The 20888-nt window shown below is 41.6% G+C and overlaps 1 protein-coding gene and 1 long non-coding RNA gene across 4 annotated transcripts in view; one reads left to right on the top strand and one right to left on the bottom strand.

Moving 5' to 3' along the window:
* LOC117501387 (CD151 antigen-like) overlaps nt 1-20888 on the bottom strand; it is a 114594-nt gene that overhangs the window by 31493 nt on the left and 62213 nt on the right. For all 3 annotated transcript variants that reach the window (XM_034160273.1, XM_034160256.1, XM_034160264.1), the window contains one exon: nt 12501-12692. In XM_034160273.1, coding sequence (XP_034016164.1) covers nt 12501-12692 — 192 coding nt within the window. The remainder of the gene's footprint in view (nt 1-12500; nt 12693-20888) is intronic.
* Nucleotides 265-20037, top strand: LOC117501403. The gene is made up of 3 exons (XR_004558028.1): nt 265-456; nt 3628-3630; nt 20024-20037. It is a non-coding gene; the product is annotated as an uncharacterized LOC117501403 (long non-coding RNA).

The raw sequence follows: 20888 nt of genomic DNA, 5'->3' as shown, positions 1-20888 counted from the left end.
GGAAAAAACACAAGTGCAAACAGAGCACTGACTAAACATTTTTGTCTTCTTTTTCTCTTAAATTAAAGAGGCCCCAGCCTAAAAAAAAACACAAGTGCAAACAGAGCTTTGAACAGCATCTTTTCTCTTTTAATTAATGCTTTTTTTTTTTTACTTAATGAGACAAATGGCATGTGACTGCCCTGCCAGTAATTTAAATCTTGGTTGATAATGGAGTCAGTGCCATTCTCAACTGCTGCGCAGGATAAACAAACAGTTTGATTGGCTCAACTAAGTGAGGCGATTGTCGTATTAACTGGAGTAGCAGCGCCCGCTGTCCACTGCTGCGACCGTCAGAAAAAAATGGTCCATGAAAATGATCTGTTCTCGTGAATTTATCAGAGATTGGTCACAGGTCTGGCCAGAACCATCACTCAGTCCAGATCCGGACCGAGGTCTGCCATTTGGTGATTCCAGGTCTAGTCATTAAAGTGTTGGGCTTGAGACCAGAAGATTCTCGGTTCAAATCCCAGCCTGACTGGAAAATCACTAAGAGCCCTTGGGCAAGGTCCTTAATCCCCTGTTGCTCCCGGGGTGTAGTGAGCACCTTGTATGGCAGCAGCATGACATTGGGGTGAATGTGAGGCATTACTGTAAAGCACTTTGAGTGTCTGATGTAGATGGAAAAACGGCTATATAAATGCAGTTCATAAATGCTGTCCAAATAAATTGAAAATTGAATTGAATTCCTTCTTTTATTGTGCTTACTCAGTTGGATTAATGCTAGTTGCCGATCCACAGTCTTGATAAAGAAACAAATGCTGAAATTTGCCAATCTTTGAATGGCAGCTTGAGCCTGGCTACAAAATCGAGTCACTCATCGAAGTCCATGTCAGAATGTCCAAGTTTAGAGGAGAAATAAACACAACCCCAATGAAGTTGGGACGTTGTGTAAAATGTGTAAAAAATGTGTAAAAAAATGTAAATAAAAAAAAATACAATGATTTTCAAATCCTCTTCAACCTATATTCAATTGAATACACCACAAAGACAAGATATTGAATGTTCAAACTGATAAACTTTATTGTTTTTGTGCAAATCTTGTATATTTAGTATTATTAGTAAAAATTATAGTCTCAACAACTCTGGCATTTTGACAAGCTACAGAAATATGAAACATATTGAGTAGCATTCTAGAGATGAGGGCTGAGGTAGACATAACTGAATTCCACGTTGTTACAGGATAAAACAGCAAGAATGGTGACAAAGGTCAGTTTCATTTTGTACAGGGGTCAAAAGTTAAAGTTGCTCCAATTTTGGTAAAACATGATGCAAATTACTAGTTGAGTTCTAAAAAGGAATAGTTTGGACCATGTATCATCCTTACTTATTACGTTACGGGGTAACATATGTCACATGTCATAGAATCCAATAGACGTAGACCTTGTTTGACCTTTACTTTGGAGACCAAACATTCAGCACTGTCAACGCTATTCCATTTATTAATCCTATTAGCTCAACCAATAATTTGCATCACTTTTTACCAAAATTGGAGCAACTTTAACTTTTGACCCCTGTACAGGAACCTTTGTTTGCAATTACAGAGGTCAAACGTTTCCTGTAGATTTTCACCAGGTTTTCACACACTGCATCAGGGATTTTGGTCCACTCCTCCATACAGATCTTCTCTAGATCTTTCAGGTTTGGAGTTTCAGCTCCCTCCAAAGATTTTCTATTGAGTTCAGGTCTGGAGACTGGCCAGGCCACTCCAGGACCTTGAAATGCTTCTTACAGAGCCCCTCCTTAGTTGCCCTGGCTGTGTGTTTGGGGTCATTGTCATGCTGGAAGACCCAGCCATGACGCATCTTCAGTGCTCTTACCGAGGGAAGGAGGTTGTTTGCCAAAATCTCAATACATGACCCCATCCATCCTCCCTTCAATACGGTGCAGTCGTCCTGTCCCCTTTGCAGAAGAGCACCCCCAGAGTATGATGTTTCCACCCCCATGCTTCACGGTTGGGATGGTTTTCTTGGGGTTGTTCTCATCCTCTAAACATGGTAAGTTGAGTTGATTCCAAAAAGCTCTATTCTGGTCTCATCTGACCACATGACCTTCTCCCATGCCTCCTCTGGATCATCCAGATGGTCACTGGTGAACTTCAAACGGGCCTGGACATGTGCTGGCTTGAGCAGGGGGACCTTGCTGCCCTGCAGGATTTTAAACCATGACAGCATCATGTGTTACTAATGTAATCTTTGTGACTGTGGTCCCAGCTCTCTTCAGGTCATTGACCAGGTTCTCCTGTGTAGTTCTGAGCTTTCTCAGAATCATCCTTACCCCACAAAGTGAGATCTTGCATGGAATCCCAGACCAAGGGAGATTGACAGTCATCTTGTGTTTCTTCCACTTTCTAATAAATAATCATAACAGTTGTTGTCTTCTACCAAGCTGCTTGCCTGTTGTCCTGTAGTCCATCCCAGCCTTGTGCAGGTCTACAGTTTTGTCCCTGGTGTCCTTAGACAGCTCTTTGGTCTTGGCTATGGTGGACAGGTTGGAGTGTGATTGATTGAGTGTGTGAACAGGTGTCTTTTATACAGGTAACAAGTTCAAACAGGTGCAATTAATACAGGTAAAGAGTGCAGAATAAGAGGGCTTCTTAAAGAAAAATTAACAGGTCTGTGAGAGACAGAATTCCTTGTTGGTTGGTAGGTGTTCAAATACTTATTTTATGCAATAAAATGCAAATTAATTATTTAAAAATCATACAATGTGATTTTCTGAACTTTTTTTTTTAGATTCTGTCTCTCACAGTTGAAGTGAACCTATGATAAAAATTACAGACCTCTACAGTCTTTGCAGGTGGGAAAACCTGCAAAATCGACAGTGGACAAGTGTTTTTTTTTTTCTTTTTTTTTGGCTCTTGCTTGCCTCTACTGGTGGTTGGCTCTCACTGCGGTATTGTATCACTTCCTGTTCCGGAGCACAGCGGTGTTTTGCTGTATCTGTTAGCTGTTTAATCTGCGCAGTTAGATTGATCTAGTTAACTAGATAACGATTTGTTTCACAGTGTAATCTTCACGTGCCATGTTTAGCCGCATGTTCTCCCTGAATTGCTGGCTGTCTGAGTGGTGTCCAAAAAATGAGGTGGGCTTGATAGATAATTGGCAAAGCTTCTGGGGAAAACCTGGTCTTGTTAGGAGAGACGGCATCCATCCCACTTTGGATGGAGCAGCTCTCATTTCTAGAAATCTGGCCAATTTTCTTAAATCCTCCAAACCGTGACTATCCAGGGTTGGGACCAGGAAGCAGAGTTGTAGTCTTACACACCTCTCTGCAGCTTCTCTCCCCCTGCCATCCCCTCATTACCCCATCCCCGTAGAGACGGTGCCTGCTCCCAGACCACCAATAACCAGCAAAAATCTATTTAAGCATAAAAATTCAAAAAGAAAAAATAATATAGCACCTTCAACTGCACCACAGACTAAAACAGTTAAATGTGGTCTATTAAACATTAGGTCTCTCTCTTCTAAGTCCCTGTTAGTAAATTATATAATAATTGATCAACATATTGATTTATTCTGCCTTACAGAAACCTGGTTACAGCAGGATGAATATGTTAGTTTAAATGAGTCAACACCCCCGAGAAAGCTTGTCTCTTAGTCTTGTCCATCCAAATTGGAAGTCCCAAAAACCAGTTTTATTTGTTATTATCTATCGTCCACCTGGTCGTTACTGTGAGTTTCTCTGTGAATTTTCAGACCTTTTGTCTGACTTAGTGCTTAGCTCAGATAAGATAATTATAGTGGGCGATTTTAACATCCACACAGATGCTGAGAATGACAGCCTCAACACTGCATTTAATCTATTATTAGACTCTATTGGCTTTGCTCAAAAAGTAAATGAGTCCACCCACCACTTTAATCATATCTTAGATCTTGTTCTGACTTATGGTATGGAAATTGAAGACTTAACAGTATTCCCTGAAAACTCCCTTCTGTCTGATCATTTCTTAATAACATTTACATTTACTCTGATGGACTACCCAGCAGTGGGGAATAAGTTTCATTACACTAGAAGTCTTTCAGAAAGCGCTGTAACTAGGTTTAAGGATATGATTCCTTCTTTATGTTCTCTAATGCCATATACCAACACAGTGCAGAGTAGCTACCTAAACTCTGTAAGTGAGATAGAGTATCTCGTCAATAGTTTTACATCCTCACTTAAGACAACTTTGGATGCTGTAGCTCCTCTGAAAAAGAGAGCTTTAAATCAGAAGTGCCTGACTCTGTGGTATAACTCACAAACTCGCAGCTTAAAGCAGATAACCCGTAAGTTGGAGAGGAAATGGCGTCTCACTAATTTAGAAGATCTTCACTTAGCCTGGAAAAAGAGTCTGTTGCTCTATAAAAAAGCCCTCCGTAAAGCTAGGACATCTTACTACTCATCACTAATTGAAGAAAATAAGAACAACCCCAGGTTTCTTTTCAGCACTGTAGCCAGGCTGACAAAGAGTCAGAGCTCTATTGAGCCGAGTATTCCTTTAACTTTAACTAGTAATGACTTCATGACTTTCTTTGCTAATAAAATTTTAACTATTAGAGAAAAAAATTACTCATAACCATCCCAAAGACGTATCGTTATCTTTGGCTGCTTTCAGTGATGCCGGTATTTGGTTAGACTCTTTCTCTCCGATTGTTCTGTCTGAGTTATTTTCATTAGTTACTTCATCCAAACCATCAACATGTCTATTAGACCCCATTCCTACCAGGCTGCTCAAGGAAGCCCTACCATTATTTAATGCTTCGATCTTAAATATGATCAATCTATCTTTATTAGTTGGCTATGTACCACAGGCTTTTAAGGTGGCAGTAATTAAACCATTACTTAAAAAGCCATCACTTGACCCAGCTATCTTAGCTAATTATAGGCCAATCTCCAACCTTCCTTTTCTCTCAAAAATTCTTGAAAGGGTAGTTGTAAAACAGCTAACTGATCACCTGCAGAGGAATGGTCTATTTGAAGAGTTTCAGTCAGGTTTTAGAATTCATCATAGTACAGAAACAGCATTAGTGAAGGTTACAAATGATCTTCTTATGGCCTCAGACAGTGGACTCATCTCTGTGCTTGTTTTGTTAGACCTCAGTGCTGCTTTTGATACTGTTGACCATAAAATTTTATTACAGAGATTAGAGCATGCCATAGGTATTAAAGGCACTGCGCTGCGGTGGTTTGAATCATATTTATCTAATAGATTACAAACTGTTCATGTAAATGGGGAATCTTCTTCACAGACTAAGGTTAATTATGGAGTTCCACAAGGTTCTGTGCTAGGACCAATTTTATTCACTTTATACATGCTTCCCTTAGGCAGTATTATTAGACGGCATTGCTTAAATTTTCAATGTTATGCAGATGATACCCAGCTTTATCTAGACAGAGATGGTTGATGAGCCCATGGATCCAGTGCCAGAGACTGTTTGGTTTTATACCCACTTTCGGTCCCATGATCGTGAATGTTTTGCTTTCACATTCATGCGCTTTTGGTGCGCAGGCTTTTGTGGAACCACATTGCTCAGCTGCTGTGGGGAAAAAAGGAGATAAACGTATTCAAGAAAAAAAAGAGAAATTAGATAATGTAGACGCAGAGGAAGTTTTTGTCATCTTCATGGTGAAAAAAAAAAAGCGCCGTAATAACTGACAAAACGGCATTTGTTACAACGTATCTTTGGTGATATGTGATTGAAAGTGGCATATCTGTCGCATTGTTGGCTTGTAGTCCTGCAGCATGCTGGCTGTGGTCTCTGTTTTTAATGTGACACGTCGTGTTCACTGAGCCGTCATTTCCAGCTGTCAGTGAGGCTGGCGATCAGCTGGGAGGCGCTCAGGCTGGCCGCTCCCCATCTGTACATGCATATCAGCATGTCATGCAAGTGTGCTCCCCCACACGCCACGTGTTTTGTGTGTGTGTGTGTGTGGGGGGGGGGGGGGGGGGGGGGCACAACACATGCACGATACACACGCACGCCACGTGCTGAGGGGGGAGCCGACACTCTGGCATGCCACATGCGTGTTGCTTGGCAACTCCACAGTCATAAAGCACTGAGGCAAATTCCACAGCCAGCTCAAAAGTGGCCATGTGCTCAATATTTTGTGCTGACAACGTGAATGGCATCACATTTTCTAAGTGCCCAGCGAGCGGTGTTAGATATTCGTGTGTGTCACCTGGAATTTGCCCGACACCTGCTGTGAGAGGGATCGATGGGCTCTCACAGGGCACACTCTGTCTTTCAGCCGCTGGTGTGCATGAATAGTTGTAGCAACACATGTACGAGGTGTTGGAGGTGGAGCCGATTTTTCACAACTGGCATGTAATTCCTCGTTCGTGCACTACTCGACTTCAATCGTGTTTATGTGTGAAGGGCCTGAAGTTTCAGTTTCAACAGTATATTAAACTCAAAATAGTGCAGCAGATAAGTGAATATTTACTGAGGGATCCTTCAAATGGTGATGCAAGCACCAAATTTGGCACACATACTCCTTAGACATTACTCTTTTAAACATGCCAGGTACCCACGTGAACTTTCAATAGGCTGCCAAGATGGGGTTAGTTGAAGTATTACACAGGGGTCAGAATTTAAAAATGCTCCAATCATATTGAAAGGTATTCCATATTATTTGTCTGATCATAAAGATTTCAAAAAGGTATAGTTTGGACTATCTGTGAATGAATGTTCCGGAGTTATGGGGTAAAAACAGCAAGAACAGTGACAAAGGTCAATTTCAATTTGTACAGGGGTCAAAAGTTAAAGCTGCTCCAATTTTGGTAAAAAGTGATGCAAATTATTAGTTGGGTGAATACAGTTTTAAAAAGGAATAGTTTGCATCATGTATCATGCTTAGTTATCATGTTACAGGGCAGCATATGTCACAATTTGTTCATGTAAATGGGGAATCTTCTTCACAGACTAAAGTTAATTATGGAGTTCCACAAGGTTCTGTGCTAGGACCAATTTTATTCACTTTATATATGCTTCCCTTAGGCAGTATTATTAGACGGTATTGCTTAAATTTTCATTGTTACGCAGATGATACCCAGCTTTATCTATCCATGAAGCCAGAGGACACACACCAATTAGCTAAACTGCAGGATTGTCTTACAGACATAAAGACATGGATGACCTCTAATTTCCTGCTTTTAAACTCAGATAAAACTGAAGTTATTGTACTTGGCCCCACAAATCTTAGAAACATGGTGTCTAACCAGATCCTTACTCTGGATGGCATTACCCTGACCTCTAGTAATACTGTGAGAAATCTTGGAGTCATTTTTGATCAGGATATGTCATTCAAAGCGCATATTAAACAAATATGTAGGACTGCTTTTTTGCATTTACGCAATATCTCTAAAATCAGAAAGGTCTTGTCTCAGAGTGATGCTTAAAAACTAATTCATGCATTTATTTCCTCTAGGCTGGACTATTGTAATTCATTATTATCAGGTTGTCCTAAAAGTTCCCTAAAAAGCCTTCAGTTAATTCAAAATGCTGCAGCTAGAGTACTGACGGGGACTAGAAGGAGAGAGCATATCTCACCCATATTGGCCTCTCTTCATTGGCTTCCTGTTAATTCTAGAATAGAATTTAAAATTCTTCTTCTTACTTATAAGGTTTTGAATAATCAGGTCCCATCTTATCTTAGGGACCTCATAGTACCATATCACCCCAATAGAGCGCTTCGCTCTCAGACTGCAGGCTTACTTGTAGTTCCTAGGGTTTGTAAGAGTAGAATGGGAGGCAGAGCCTTCAGCTTTCAGGCTCCTCTCCTCTGGAACCAGCTCCCAATTCAGATCAGGGAGACAGACACCCTCTCTACTTTTAAGATTAGGCTTAAAACTTTCCTTTTTGCTAAAGCTTATAGTTAGGGCTGGATCAGGTGACCCTGAACCATCCCTTAGTTATGCTGCTATAGACATAGACTGCTGGGGGGTTCCCATGATGCACTGTTTCTTTCTCTTTTTGCTCTGTATGCACCACTCTGCATTTAATCATTAGTGATCGATCTCTGCTCCCCTCCACAGCATGTCTTTTTCCTGGTTCTCTCCCTCAGCCCCAACCAGTCCCAGCAGAAGACTGCCCCTCCCTGAGCCTGGTTCTGCTGGAGGTTTCTTCCTGTTAAAAGGGAGTTTTTCCTTCCCACTGTAGCCAAGTGCTTGCTCACAGGGGGTCGTTTTGACCGTTGGGGTTTTTACGTAATTATTGTATGGCCTTGCCTTACAATATAAAGCGCCTTGGGGCAACTGTTTGTTGTGATTTGGCGCTATATAAAAAAAATTGATTGATTGATTGATTGACATGTCATAGAATTCAATGGATGCTGATATTGTTTAACCTTTACTTTGCAAACCAAGCACGCAACACAGTCAAAACTATTCCATTTATTAGTCCTATTAGCTCAACCAGTAATTTGCACCACGTTTTACCAAAATTGGAGCAACTTTAACTTTTGACCCCTGTAGAAACTGAAATTGACCTTTCTCAGTGTTCTTGCTGTTTTTACTCCATAACTCCAGACCATTCAGTTCAGTTCAGTTTATTTGCCATTTGCAGTAAACTACATTGGAAAAAATGTTGCAAGAGCTTAGTGTGCATAAACATACATTTTAAAAACATGGACACAAAGACATAATAAATAATAAATGAATAAATAGATAACACTTGCCACAATAAAAGCAATAAGAGCAATAAGAGATAATAAAAATAGTAAAGTGCTTGTCAGTCAGTGTGCACAGTTCAAAGCCATCACAGCTTGTGGAAAGAAGCTGTTTACATGGCGAGACGTGGTGCATTTAATAGAACGATAGCGTCTCCCAGAAGGAAGAAGCTCAAATATATTCTTAGCAGGATGGGTGGGGTCATTAATGATCAGTAATGCCCACGAAAGAAGCCTGCCTTTAAAAATGTCCTCCAGGGCTGGCAGCTCACAGCCTATTACCCTGCGAGCAGAACGCACCACTCTGTTTAAAACTTTTTTTTCTTTACATGTAAGATTTCCAAACCATACAGAGATACAGTTTATAAGGAGACTTTCAACAGCACAGTGATAAAAATTTAAAAGAATGTGCTTATTTAGAGTAAACTCCTTAAGTTTACGTAGAAAATAGAGCCGCTGTCTGGACTTTTTGGCAATAGCTTGAGTGTTAGCATGCCAGCTCAAATCATTAGAAAGGGTCACACCAAGAAATTTCACACTGTCAACCCTCTGTACCTCTGTGTTATTAATAATAATAGGCAAGTGAACATTGCTTTTCCCAAAATCAATAATCAGTTCATTTGTTTTGGAAGTATTAAGAACTAAATGATTTTGTTCACTCCACTGGAACAAATACTGAACCTCTGACCGATAGTTAGAGTCATCACCATCTGAATTAACAAGACCAATAATAGTAGTATCATCTGCATATTTGATGATCATATTATTGGGAAAAGATGCAACACAATCATATGTGTACAAAGTGTAGAGCAGAGGACTTAGAATACATCCTTGCGGAGAACCTGTATTCACAAGAAGTACATTTGAAAAACAGTTGTTAATTTTAACCCTCTGTGGTCTACCACTTAAAAAGTTTAAAATCCACTTTCAAATGGCATCACATAAGCCAAGAGTTTTCAATTTGTGAATGAGCTGCACTGGAACAAGAGAATTAAAGCAGAGCTGTACTCTATGAAAAGCATACGGAAATAAGATTTTCCTTTGTCCAAATGCTTGTACACAGAGTTCAGCGTGAAGGAGATGGTATCTTTGACACTCCTGTTGCGTCTGTAAGCAAATTGGAGCGGGTCCACAGACACTGGTATTGGACTTTTAATATAGTCCAACACCAGATGCTCAAAAGTCTTCATTAAAACAGAGGTTAAGGCCACAGGCCGATAGTCATTAAAACAGGTCACAGGCATCTTCTTAGGTACTGGTATTATGTCTGACTTTTTAAAAGATAAAGGGACAGTACAGTACCGCAGTGACAAGTTAAAAAGGTCTGTTAAAACAGGAGCTAGTTGCTCTGCACACAGTTTGAGCACCCGGGGTGGGATTCTGTCCGGTCCAGGGGCCTTCCTCACCTTGGTCCTGGACAAAACCCTTTGGACTTCTTCCAGAGTGATGGTAAGTCCACTCTGCTCAAATGAAAAGACAACAGGCTCAGTGTTCCCAGTTTCAAATCTACAATAAAACTGATTAAGATCATTTGGCAATGAGGGATCAAAGTCAGTAATGTTCGCTCCTTTAGGTTTCCATGTGGTTGCAGCATTCAGTCCCAGATGTGGGTCATCTGCATTGAGGCAACCTTCCATTTTGTCACCCCAGGAGCGCTTTGCGGCTCTAATAGACCGCTCCAAAGAGTATCTGGCTTGCTTGCAAGCAGCATGGTCACCAGATTTAAAAGCCCTGGCACGCTCCTTTAATTTTTGTCTCACATCAGCATTAATCCAAGGTTTCTGACTAGGATGATGTGTGATAACCCTCTGCGAGACACATATATCGATGCAAAAATTAATATATCCAATAATAGCATCGCAGTATTCGTCCAGATCCTCTGACTGGAGGACAGACCAATCTGTCGCATCAAAGCAGCCTTGGAGTTGAACCTCACTGTCCCTGGTCCAACACTGTACAGTGCGGGTTATTGGCTTCAGTTGTCTACTCCTCTGAATGTATGAAGGAAGCAGAAGAATGGAGGAGTGATCTGACTTGCCAAAGGGGGGTCTAAGTAGGGACTTATAAGCTGATTTAACGTTACTGTAACAGTGGTCTAAAATATGTGCCCCCCTTGTGGGGGGTTTCACATGCTGACAATAGTTAGGTGAGACCGTTTTAAAGTTACTTTTATTAAAGTCCCCAGCCACAATAATCACTGAGTTTGGGTGAGAGTTTTCATAAGTATGTATGATGTCACTCAAATCACTAAGAGCATCAGAAGTGTCAGCCCGTGGATGAATGTAGACAGCGCATAAAAACATTACAGAAAATTCCCGGGGTGATAAAAGGGGCGACATTTGATGACAAGGCACTCCAGGTTAGCTGTGCAAGTTTGATTCATTATAACGGTGTCCGTGCACCAGCGTTCATTAATAAAAAAAACACACACCTCCTCCTTTTGACTTCCCGGTGCGTTCTCTCACTCTGTCGGAGCGGTAAATAGAGAAGCCCGGCGGCTGAATGGCAGAGTCTGGCACCTCACTGCAGAGCCATGTCTCCGACAGGCAGTACACGGAGCAATCTCTGGCCTCGCGCTGGGTCTGGATGCGGCTCAGCAGGTCATCCATCTTGTTTGGCAGAGACTGGACATTCGCCAAGTAAATAGACGGCAACGGGACTTTGCAGGGGCATCCGCGGAGTTTAACGAGCAGACCTCCTCGCTTTCCCCCGTGCTTACGCTTCCTACACTGATGGCTGAGGCGTCCCCATCGTGGAGCTCAGGTCGGCGGTGTACACGGCGTTGGCTCCGCCCGGTCCCCTCGCTCTGCTCTCGGCTTCCCTGACTTGACTCTTGGCCCCTGTAGCCTCGCATGGGGCAAACATTAAAGTCAGCACACCTCAGTTCAGGGATTACATGGGATAGGCCACCAACTTTATCCCGGACTTCATTCACAGATAGTCCAAACGATACCTTTTTAGAATCTTTATGATCAGACAAATAATATGGAATACCTTTCAATATGACTGGAGCATTTTTAAATTCTGACCCCTTTGTAATACTTCAATTGACCCGTCTTGGCCGCCTATTGAAAGTTCACGTGGGTACCCGGCATTTTTAAAAGAGTAATGTCTAAGGAGTATGTGTGCCAAATTTGGTGCTTGCATCACCATTTGAAGCATTTTTTTTTTCAGTTATCCGCTGCACTAAAATGTGTTTTGGGGTCAATGTGACTGAAAATGATCACAAATGTAATGAGTCAGAAATGTTTCACATTTTGTTAACTATTTTCTTGGAAAATTTGACTATATAAATTACATTTTTGTAAAATAACCTCTTATTTTCATTGCCTAATCAGAACATCTAACAGTTTGCCAAAATCATGCTATGTACTGCTTTTTATATGTAGGAATAACATGATTATTGTGCAGACTTGAGTTTAGCCTTTTGGCCCAGCCCTCCACAATACTTCCTGTTTCTCATTTGGCCCTTATACATAAATAAATAATTACCCACCCCTGCCCAAGAGGAAAAACACAGGCAACGGTGGTAAGGAAAAAACAACACTGCCTCTGATGATGTTGAGGAAGAAACCTCGAGCAGACCAGACTTGGAGGGTTGACCCACTGTTTAGGAACCAAGAATGTGGTGAGTCAATGAGTTACAAGCTTGATGCAGTTATTGCAAGTAAAGCATATGGAACCCATTATTAAGTGTTAATTACTTTCAGACCTAGTTCTACAGCACAAGTAATTTCTACTCTACATGTTGCTGACATTTACAGTCCCTAAGTACCAATTCTGTTATCTCGCTACCTGATATGAGCTCTTACCACTTGCAGTAACTTCTGATGTTCCTTGAAGGTAGCACAGCAACCCAGCAAGCCTGTTACCATGACGATCACTCCAGCCAGGACCAGTATGTAGGCAGAGGCAGCATAAGTCTTGGAGGAGAGAAGGCTGATGTAGTCATTCTTCTCTACCAAGGTCCAAACACCCACTGCCATCACAGCACCCCCTGCCAGCTGAGGGAAGACATGAGAAGAGTCAATACTCAACAAGAGAACAGAGACTCTGACTGTAGAACAAAATAAATAAATAGAAATCTCCAATTATTTAAAGAACAAAATCCTACAACTGAGAATGTAAAGTCCTCTGAATTATTTATAACCTAAGGCCACTTCCATTGAGGAGGATCCTGAAATTTGTGCTTTGTAAAGAGGAACAACAATGTTTTTCAACCTAGGCTCTATTTTTAGATCTTTTGAGGGATCATCCTGTCACTCAGAATAAAAGATGATTTGAAAAAAGAATACAGAGTCAGAACTCAAAGTCCTGAGTACAAGCAGATTTCTAATGAGAAAGCTTATGGCAGGGTGCCAAGTGAAGAGCTGTGGTACCAAATGTGTAAGTCTGGAGTGGCAGAGAAGTACGTGAGGGTGGTGCAGGACATGTACAAGGACAGCGTGACAGCGGTGAGATGCACAGTAGGAAATAGAGCACCGCGATCATAGAGCGCAAACCTCCAGCAACACTAGTTTCCAATTCCACAAATTTTTACCTTGGAAAAAACTTTCATAAGCTAAACTATAATACAGAATATAGATAAAAACAGCTTTTCAATGTTAAAATCAAACATTCGGTAAATCTGCAATACGAATCAGATGCGGATCAAACTTAGTCTATTCATTGAGAGTGTCAGTGTTCGGGTCATTTGAGTTGTTTAGAGGCTCCCGTGTTGCCACTCAGAAGAGATAGAAAGGGGAGAAACATTTGTAAATGGCCACCTTAAATACACTTTCTCATGATTGGATTCACCTGTGTAAGGAGGTCAAGGGTCAATGAGCTTACCAAACCAATTCAGTGTTCCAATAATTAGTGCTAAATGTATTCATATCAACAATATAATATAATATATATATATAATATAACAATTCAGACACCTGAGCTTTTCTCATAATTAGGAGATCCTGACCGAAAAGTGGCCAGGAAGAGGCCACGCCCTACAAAGTGCCATTCAGAAATAATAAAATGTATCCACTTCAGGTTACCTGTCACTATCTTTAACCAGTGATGAAAACATAAATTGGTCAAAGGTTTTTCAGAATATGCCACCATTTCCCCCATGTGCTGACCGTGAGAATGTACATACAGTGGGGCAAAAAAGTATTTAGTCAGTCCCTGATTGTGCAAGTTCTCCTACTTAGAAAGATGAGAGAGGTCTAATTTTCAACATAGGTACACTTCAACTATGAGAGACAAAATGAGAAAAAAAATCCAGGAAATCACATTGTAGGATGTTTAAAGAATTTCTTTGTAAATTATGGTGGAAAATAAGTATTTGGTCAATAACAAAAGTTCATCTCAATACTTTGTTACATAATCTTTGTTGGCAATGACAGAGGTCAAAGGTTTCCTTTAAGTCTTCACCAGGTTTGCACACACTGTGGCTGGTATTTTGGTCCATTCCTCCATGCAGATCTCCTCTAGAGCAGTGATGTTTTGGGGCTGTCGCTGGGCAACATGGACTTTCAACTCCCTCAACAAATTTTCTATGGGGTTGAGGTCTGGAGACTAGCTCGGCCACTCCAGGACCTTGAAATGCTTTTTATAGAGCCACTCCTTCGTTGCCCAAGTGGTGTGTTTGGGATCATTGTCATGCTGGAAGGCCCAGCCACATTGCATCTTCAATGCTCTCACTGATGGAAGGTTTTGGCTTAAAATCTCATGATACATGGCCCCGTTCATTCTTCCCTTAACACGGATCAGTCGTCCTGTCCCCTTTGCAGAAAAACAGCCCCAAAGCATGATGTTTCCACCCCCATGCTTCACTGTAGAAATTGTGTTCTTAGGATGCAACTCAGCATTCTTCTTCCTCCAAACATGACTAATTGAGTTTTTACCAAAATGTTCTATTTTGGTTTCATCTGACCACATGATATTCTCCCAGTCCTCTTCTGGATCATCCATATGCTCTCTGGCAAACTTCAGATGGGCCTGGACATGTACTGTCTTAAGCAGGGGGACACGCCTGGCACTGCAGGATTTGAGTCCCTCTCTGCGTAGTGTGTAGCCTTTGTTACTTTGGTCCCAGCTCTCTGCAAGGTCATTCATCAGGTCCCTCCGTGTAGTTCTGGGATTTTTGTTCACCGTTCTCATGATCATTTTGACCCCACAGGATGACATCTTGCGTGGAGCCCCAGATCTAGGGAGATTATCAATGGTCTTGTAGTAGAGAAGCTTGAATCTTCGACTGGACTGGGTTGCTTGACGCGAGGACGTTTCACTTCAAATCGCAGAAGCTTCCTCAGCTAAAATTCTTGCTCTGGTAGTCTGACTTCTGTCTTGACTCTTGTACAGAAGTCAGACTACCAGAGCAAGAATTTTAGCTGAGGAAGCTTCTGCGATTTGAAGTGAAATGTCCTCGCGTCAAGCAACCCAGTCCAGTCGAAGATTCAAGCTTCTCTACTATGGAAACCACCTGGACAACTGAGAGCCTACACAGAAACAATGGTCTTGTATGTCTTTCATTTTCTTACAATTGCTCCCACAGTTGATTTATTCACACCAACCTGCTTGACTATTGTAGATTCACTCTTCCCAGCCTGGTGCACATCTACAATGTTCTTCCTGGTGTCCTTCGACAGCTCTTTGGTCTTGGCCATGGTTGAGTTTGGAGTCTGACTGTTTGAGGCTGTGGACAGGTGTCTTTTATACAGATAACGAGTTCAAACAGGTGCCATTAATACAGGTAACAGGTTGAGGGCAGAATAGCTTCTTAAAGAAGTTACAGGTCTGTGAGAGCCAGAAATCTTGTTTGTTTGTGGGTGACCAAATACTTATTTTCCACCATAATTTAAAAATAAATTCTTTAAAAATCCTACATTGTGATTTCCTGATTTTTTTTCTCATTTTGTCTCTCATAGTTGAAGTGTACCTATGATGAAAAATTACAGACCTCTCTCATCTTTCTAAGTAGGAGAACTTGTACAATCAGGGACTGACTAAGAGCTGTCCGTGTGTGTGTGTGCGCGGAATCAACTGGCTGCAGATAGCCTGACAACCGGCCCGGCTATGAATTGGGCCAGAAACTGGCCTCCATTTTGGAGTGAGATTTCCCACTCCTAAATGACCAATAGGAGTGCAGCGCTCGTGCCACATCAATGTGAGGCTGACGCACCGGCTGACGTCAGCATCTCGGCCGCCAACCAATCATGGGCTAGGAGAGAGAGGCCAGTATCTGGCCCAATTCAGGGCCGGTTGTCGGGCAACGCTGCAGACTGTGAGGGTGGGGGAGGAGGATTCCTGAATGGAGGCACGAGACGTTACATTCTGCTGAGAAACATCAGTGCACGTGAGACAGTGAGCGCAGAGCAGAGAGAGAGGATTTTAACCCGAGTGAAGAACATGTTAAAAAAAAACGTGGAGCTGCCTTCACTTCTCTCTGCACTTTACCAGTGTGGCTCTGATGGTACCGACCTGTTCACACCATGTGTGCGTCGTATACTGAATTTATGAGATCATGACATGAAATAAAATAAACGGTCAAATAGCCTTTAAAAATTCCTTAAAAAATGAACATATATGAATAAACTGAGCAAAAATTACGCATACACAGGTTAAAAAAAAACCTGCTGTAGAGAAGCTGTGCAGTGATGTTCAGAGGCACAGATCATAAAAAGCAGGTGAGAACAGCTGTTATTTTCCAAAGGTATTTATTTGTTGGAGTCAGAATAAAAATACAAGCTGCTGATTTTTGTTATTTTTTAAAGTTATTATAAGCTGAAGCTACATGTTTTATTCATTTCAAAGTGAGTTACCTCTTATTTTATTCTGATTTATTTATACTAAAAATATGGGGAGTCAAATCAGCCTGCATTGTTCTGTTCAGTTTATATCAAAATTTTCTGCACGTGTCCAAGTATTTTTTCCTTCTTTATAAGAGTTTGGTGTTTACATTTGTTCTACAAAGTTTTAAAACACAATAAAATGTTCACACTTTTCTTTAAAGCAGTTCTGTAATTTCAGAAATTAAACAGAAAACAACCACAAATCAGAAAGAGTCGGGACTATATGTAAAATGAAGACTAAAAACAAAAATGTTGCACTATTCCTATATCCTATTATTTCTCCACTCACAGAAGCCAAAAGTTCTTCCAGAGTTGTGTCTTGGTGGTTTCCCTCACTTGTCTCCTTCCAGCATGGACATTTAGTTTTTGAGAACTGCCTACCTGACACAGATTTACTATAAAGTACCACACTGTTTGTATTTCTGAATGATTGATGTAAATGAAGTTGAAGAAATATTCAGTGAGTTGGAAATGTTCATGTTTTCATCCCCTGATGTTTCTGGGGAAAAGCTGCAGGCCTTAAATGTAGGAATGGATGTATATTACCAAATAAAATAAAGCTGACCTCACAAAACATGAAATACGATGTCTGTTAGAAAAGTATCCGACCTTTTTATTTTTTGCAAAAACCTGATGGATTTGAATCATGTGTTCTTACATGAGCCAACCTTGAATCTTCATGCGCATGCGTGAATTTTTTCACACCTGTCGATTGCGTCATTTGCTGGCAAGCAGCCTTTGTGTGAGGACGTGTGTTATGCTCTCGTCAGATTTTCATTGGAAGGAAAATGGTGGAACGACTGGAGCAGAGCTACTGCATCAAGTTTTGCCAGAAACTGGGCGACAGCCAGGTGGAAACCATTCGGAAGATTCAGACGGCTTTCGGTGACGATCCTCTGGGCATCACACAGATTAAGAAGCGGTACAACTGGTTTAAAGACGGCCGCACAACAGTGGAGAGCAAGCCGCGCTCTGGGCGGCCATCAACATGCTGAAATGACCAGATCATTTCCAAAGTGAACGCTGTGGTGATGCGGGACCGTCGTGTGACTATCCAAGAAATTGTGGAAGAGGTGGACATCATTTTTCGGAGTTCAGCATGTACTGTGAGATTTCAACAAGAAGGTGCTTTTGCTCCGCCATCAGCAGCTTCGGCACAAATTTCGCCGCCACTCTTTTCATGGCCAAATCTTCTGTCACAGTGGAATGTGCCGAAAAAGTGCTTTTCTAACAGACTCGCATGTTCATTTAATACAGGTCTGCAGTAAATAGAAGTCAAAGAAAAACACACACATACATTTTTCATATTATCCAAACTTTTCTGATTTGGGGTTGTAAAAAACAAAACCAAAACAACAATTAAAAAAAAAAAATATATATATATATATATATATATATATATACACGAGGGCTGTCAATAAAGTGTAGGTCCTTTTTATTTTTTTCAAAAACTATATGGATTTCATTCATATGTTTTTACGTCAGACATGCTTGAACCCTCGTGTGCATGCGTTTTTCCACGCCTGTCGGTGACGTCATTCGCCTGTGAGCACTCCTTGTGGGAGGAGTCATCCAGCCCCTCGTCGGAATTCCTTTGTCTGAGAAGTTGCTGAGAGACTGGCGCTTTGTTTGATCAAAATTTTTTCTAAACCTGTGAGACACATCGAAGTGGACACGGTTCGAAAAATTAAGCTGGTTTTCGGTGAAAATTTTAACGGCTGATGAGAGATTTTGAGGTGATACTGTCGCTTTAAGGACTTCCCACGGTGCGAGACGTCGCTCAGCGCTCTCAGGCGGCGTCATCAGCCTGTTCAAGCTGAAAACCTCCACATTTCAGGCTCTATTGATCCAGGACGTCGTGAGAGAACAGAGAAGTTTCAGAAGAAGTCGGTTTCAGCATTTTATCCGGATATTCCACTGTTAAAGGAGATTTTTTTAATGAAAGACGTGCGGACGGGTCCGCGCGTCGGGACGCAGCCGACGCGGTGCGGCGGCACAGGAAAAACACCTCCGTGTTGATAACCACTTGTAAAATCCAGGCGGCTTTTGATGGCTTTCAGTGGAGTGAGTATATGAGAAATTGTTTAACAGGCAGGACATGTTCCAACTTGTCCTTAAGGCTTCCAACAGAGGTGTTTTTCCTGTGGCGGAGCATCGCAGCGGCTGCGAGCCGACGCTGCAATCCGTCCGCACGTCTTTCATTAAAAAAATCTCCTTTAACAGTGGAATATCCGGATAAAATGCTGAAACCGACTTCTTTTGAAACTTCTCTGTTCTCTCACGACGTCCTGGATCAATAGAGCCTGAAATGTGGAGGTTTTCAGCTTGAAACAGGCTGACGACGGCGCCTGAGAGCGCTGCACGAGTCTCACTCCGTGGGAAGTCCTTAAAGCGACAGTATCACCTCAAAATCTCTCATCAGCCGTTAAAATTTTCACCGAAAACCAGTTTAATTTTTCAAACCGTGTCCACTTCGATGTGTCTCACAGGTTTAGAAAAAATTTTGATCAAACGAAGCGCCAGTCTCTCAGCAACTTCTCAGACAAAGGAATTCCGACGAGGGGCTGGACGACTCCTCCCACAACGCGTGCTCACAGGCGAATGACGTCACCGACAGGCATGGAAAAACTCACGCATGCGCACGAGGGTTCAAGCATGTCTGACGTAAAAACATATGAATGAAATCCATATAGTTTTTGAAAAAAATAAAAAGGACCTATACTTTATTGACAGACCTCGTATGTATATACAGCGAGGAAAATAAGTATTTGAACACCCTGCAATTTTGCAAGTTCTCCCACTTAGAAATCATGGAGGGGTCTGAAATTTTCATCTTAGGTGCATGTCCACTGTGAGAGACATAATCTAAAAAAAATCTGGAAATCTCAATGTATGATTTTTTTTATAATTGTTTTGTATGTTACTGCTGCAAATAAGTATTTGAACACCTACCAACCATCAAGAATTCTGTCTCTCACAGACCTGTTAATTTTTCTTTAAGAAGCCCTCTTATTCTGCACTCTTTACCTGTATTATCTGCACCTGTTTGAACTTGTTACCTGTATAAAAGACACCTGTTCACACACTCAATCAATCACAACCTCACACTCAATCAATCACAACTCCAACCTGTCCACCATAGCCAAGACCAAAGAGCTGTCTAAGGACACCAGGGACAAAACTGTAGACCTGCACAAGGCTGGGATGGACTACAGGACAACAGGCAAGCAGCTTGGTAGAAGACAACAACTGTTATAGAGGATGAGAACAAACCCAAGAAAACCATCCCAACCGTGACGCATGGGGGTGGAAACATCATACTCTGGGGGTGCTCTTCTGCAAAGGGGACAGGACGACTGCACCGTATTGAAGGGAGGATGGATGGGGTCATGTATTGCGAGATTTTGGCAAACAACCTCCTTCCCTCAGTAAGAGCATTGAAGATGGGTCATGGCTGGGTCTTCCAGCATGACAGTGACCCGAAACACACAGCCAGGGCAACTAAGGAGGGGCTCTGTAAGAAGCATTTCAAGGTCCTGGAGTGGCCTGGCCAGTCTCCAGACCTGAACTCAATAGAAAATCTTTGGAGGGAGCTGAAACTCCAAACCTGAAAGATCTAGAGAAGATCTGTATGGAGGAGTGGACGAAAATCCATGCTGCAGTGTGTGAAAACCTGGTGAAAAACTACAGGATACGTTTGACCTCTGGAATTGCAAACAAAGGCTACTGTACCAAATATTAACATTGATTTTCACAGGTGTTCAAATACTTACTTGCAGCAGTAACATACAAATAGTAAGTCCCTTCGGCTGCTCCCTTGTTTGCACTCGGGGTCGCCACAGCAAATCCAAGGTGGATCTGCAAGTTGATTTGGCACAGGTTTTACGCCGGATGCCCTTCCTGGGCATGGAGAAATGTGGCAGGGGTGGGATTTGAACCCGGAACCTTCTGCACTGAAACCATGCGCATTAACCACTTGGCCACCACCCCTAGCAGTAACATACAAATAAATTATTAAAAAAAAAAAACTTTTTTTTTTTTTTAATTATGTCTCTCACAGTGGACATGCATCTAAGATGAAAATTTCAGACCCCTCCATGATTTCTAAGTGGGAGAACCTGCAAAATCGCAGGGTGCTCAAATACTTATTTTCCTCACTGTATAGTTGAACTGTATATAGAAAAACTTTATAGGCTGTGTTATCTTTATTGATTTATTTTAAAGGTCAAAATTATTTGTGGAAGAAGGGACAAAAATGGCTCTTTTGACAGTAAAGGTTGCAGACCCCTGACCCAGACTGACTCCAAATATTAGGAAACTAAGCACGTTTATTTGTATTTTGGTGGTTTGCGTGATACATGTACTTTGAGT

Source organism: Thalassophryne amazonica, chromosome 2, assembly GCF_902500255.1.
Source record: "Thalassophryne amazonica chromosome 2, fThaAma1.1, whole genome shotgun sequence".
In the NCBI taxonomy this organism is placed as follows: domain Eukaryota; kingdom Metazoa; phylum Chordata; class Actinopteri; order Batrachoidiformes; family Batrachoididae; genus Thalassophryne; species Thalassophryne amazonica.
Note: the sequence above shows the minus strand (reverse complement) of the source record. Positions and strands in the feature narration are given on the sequence as shown.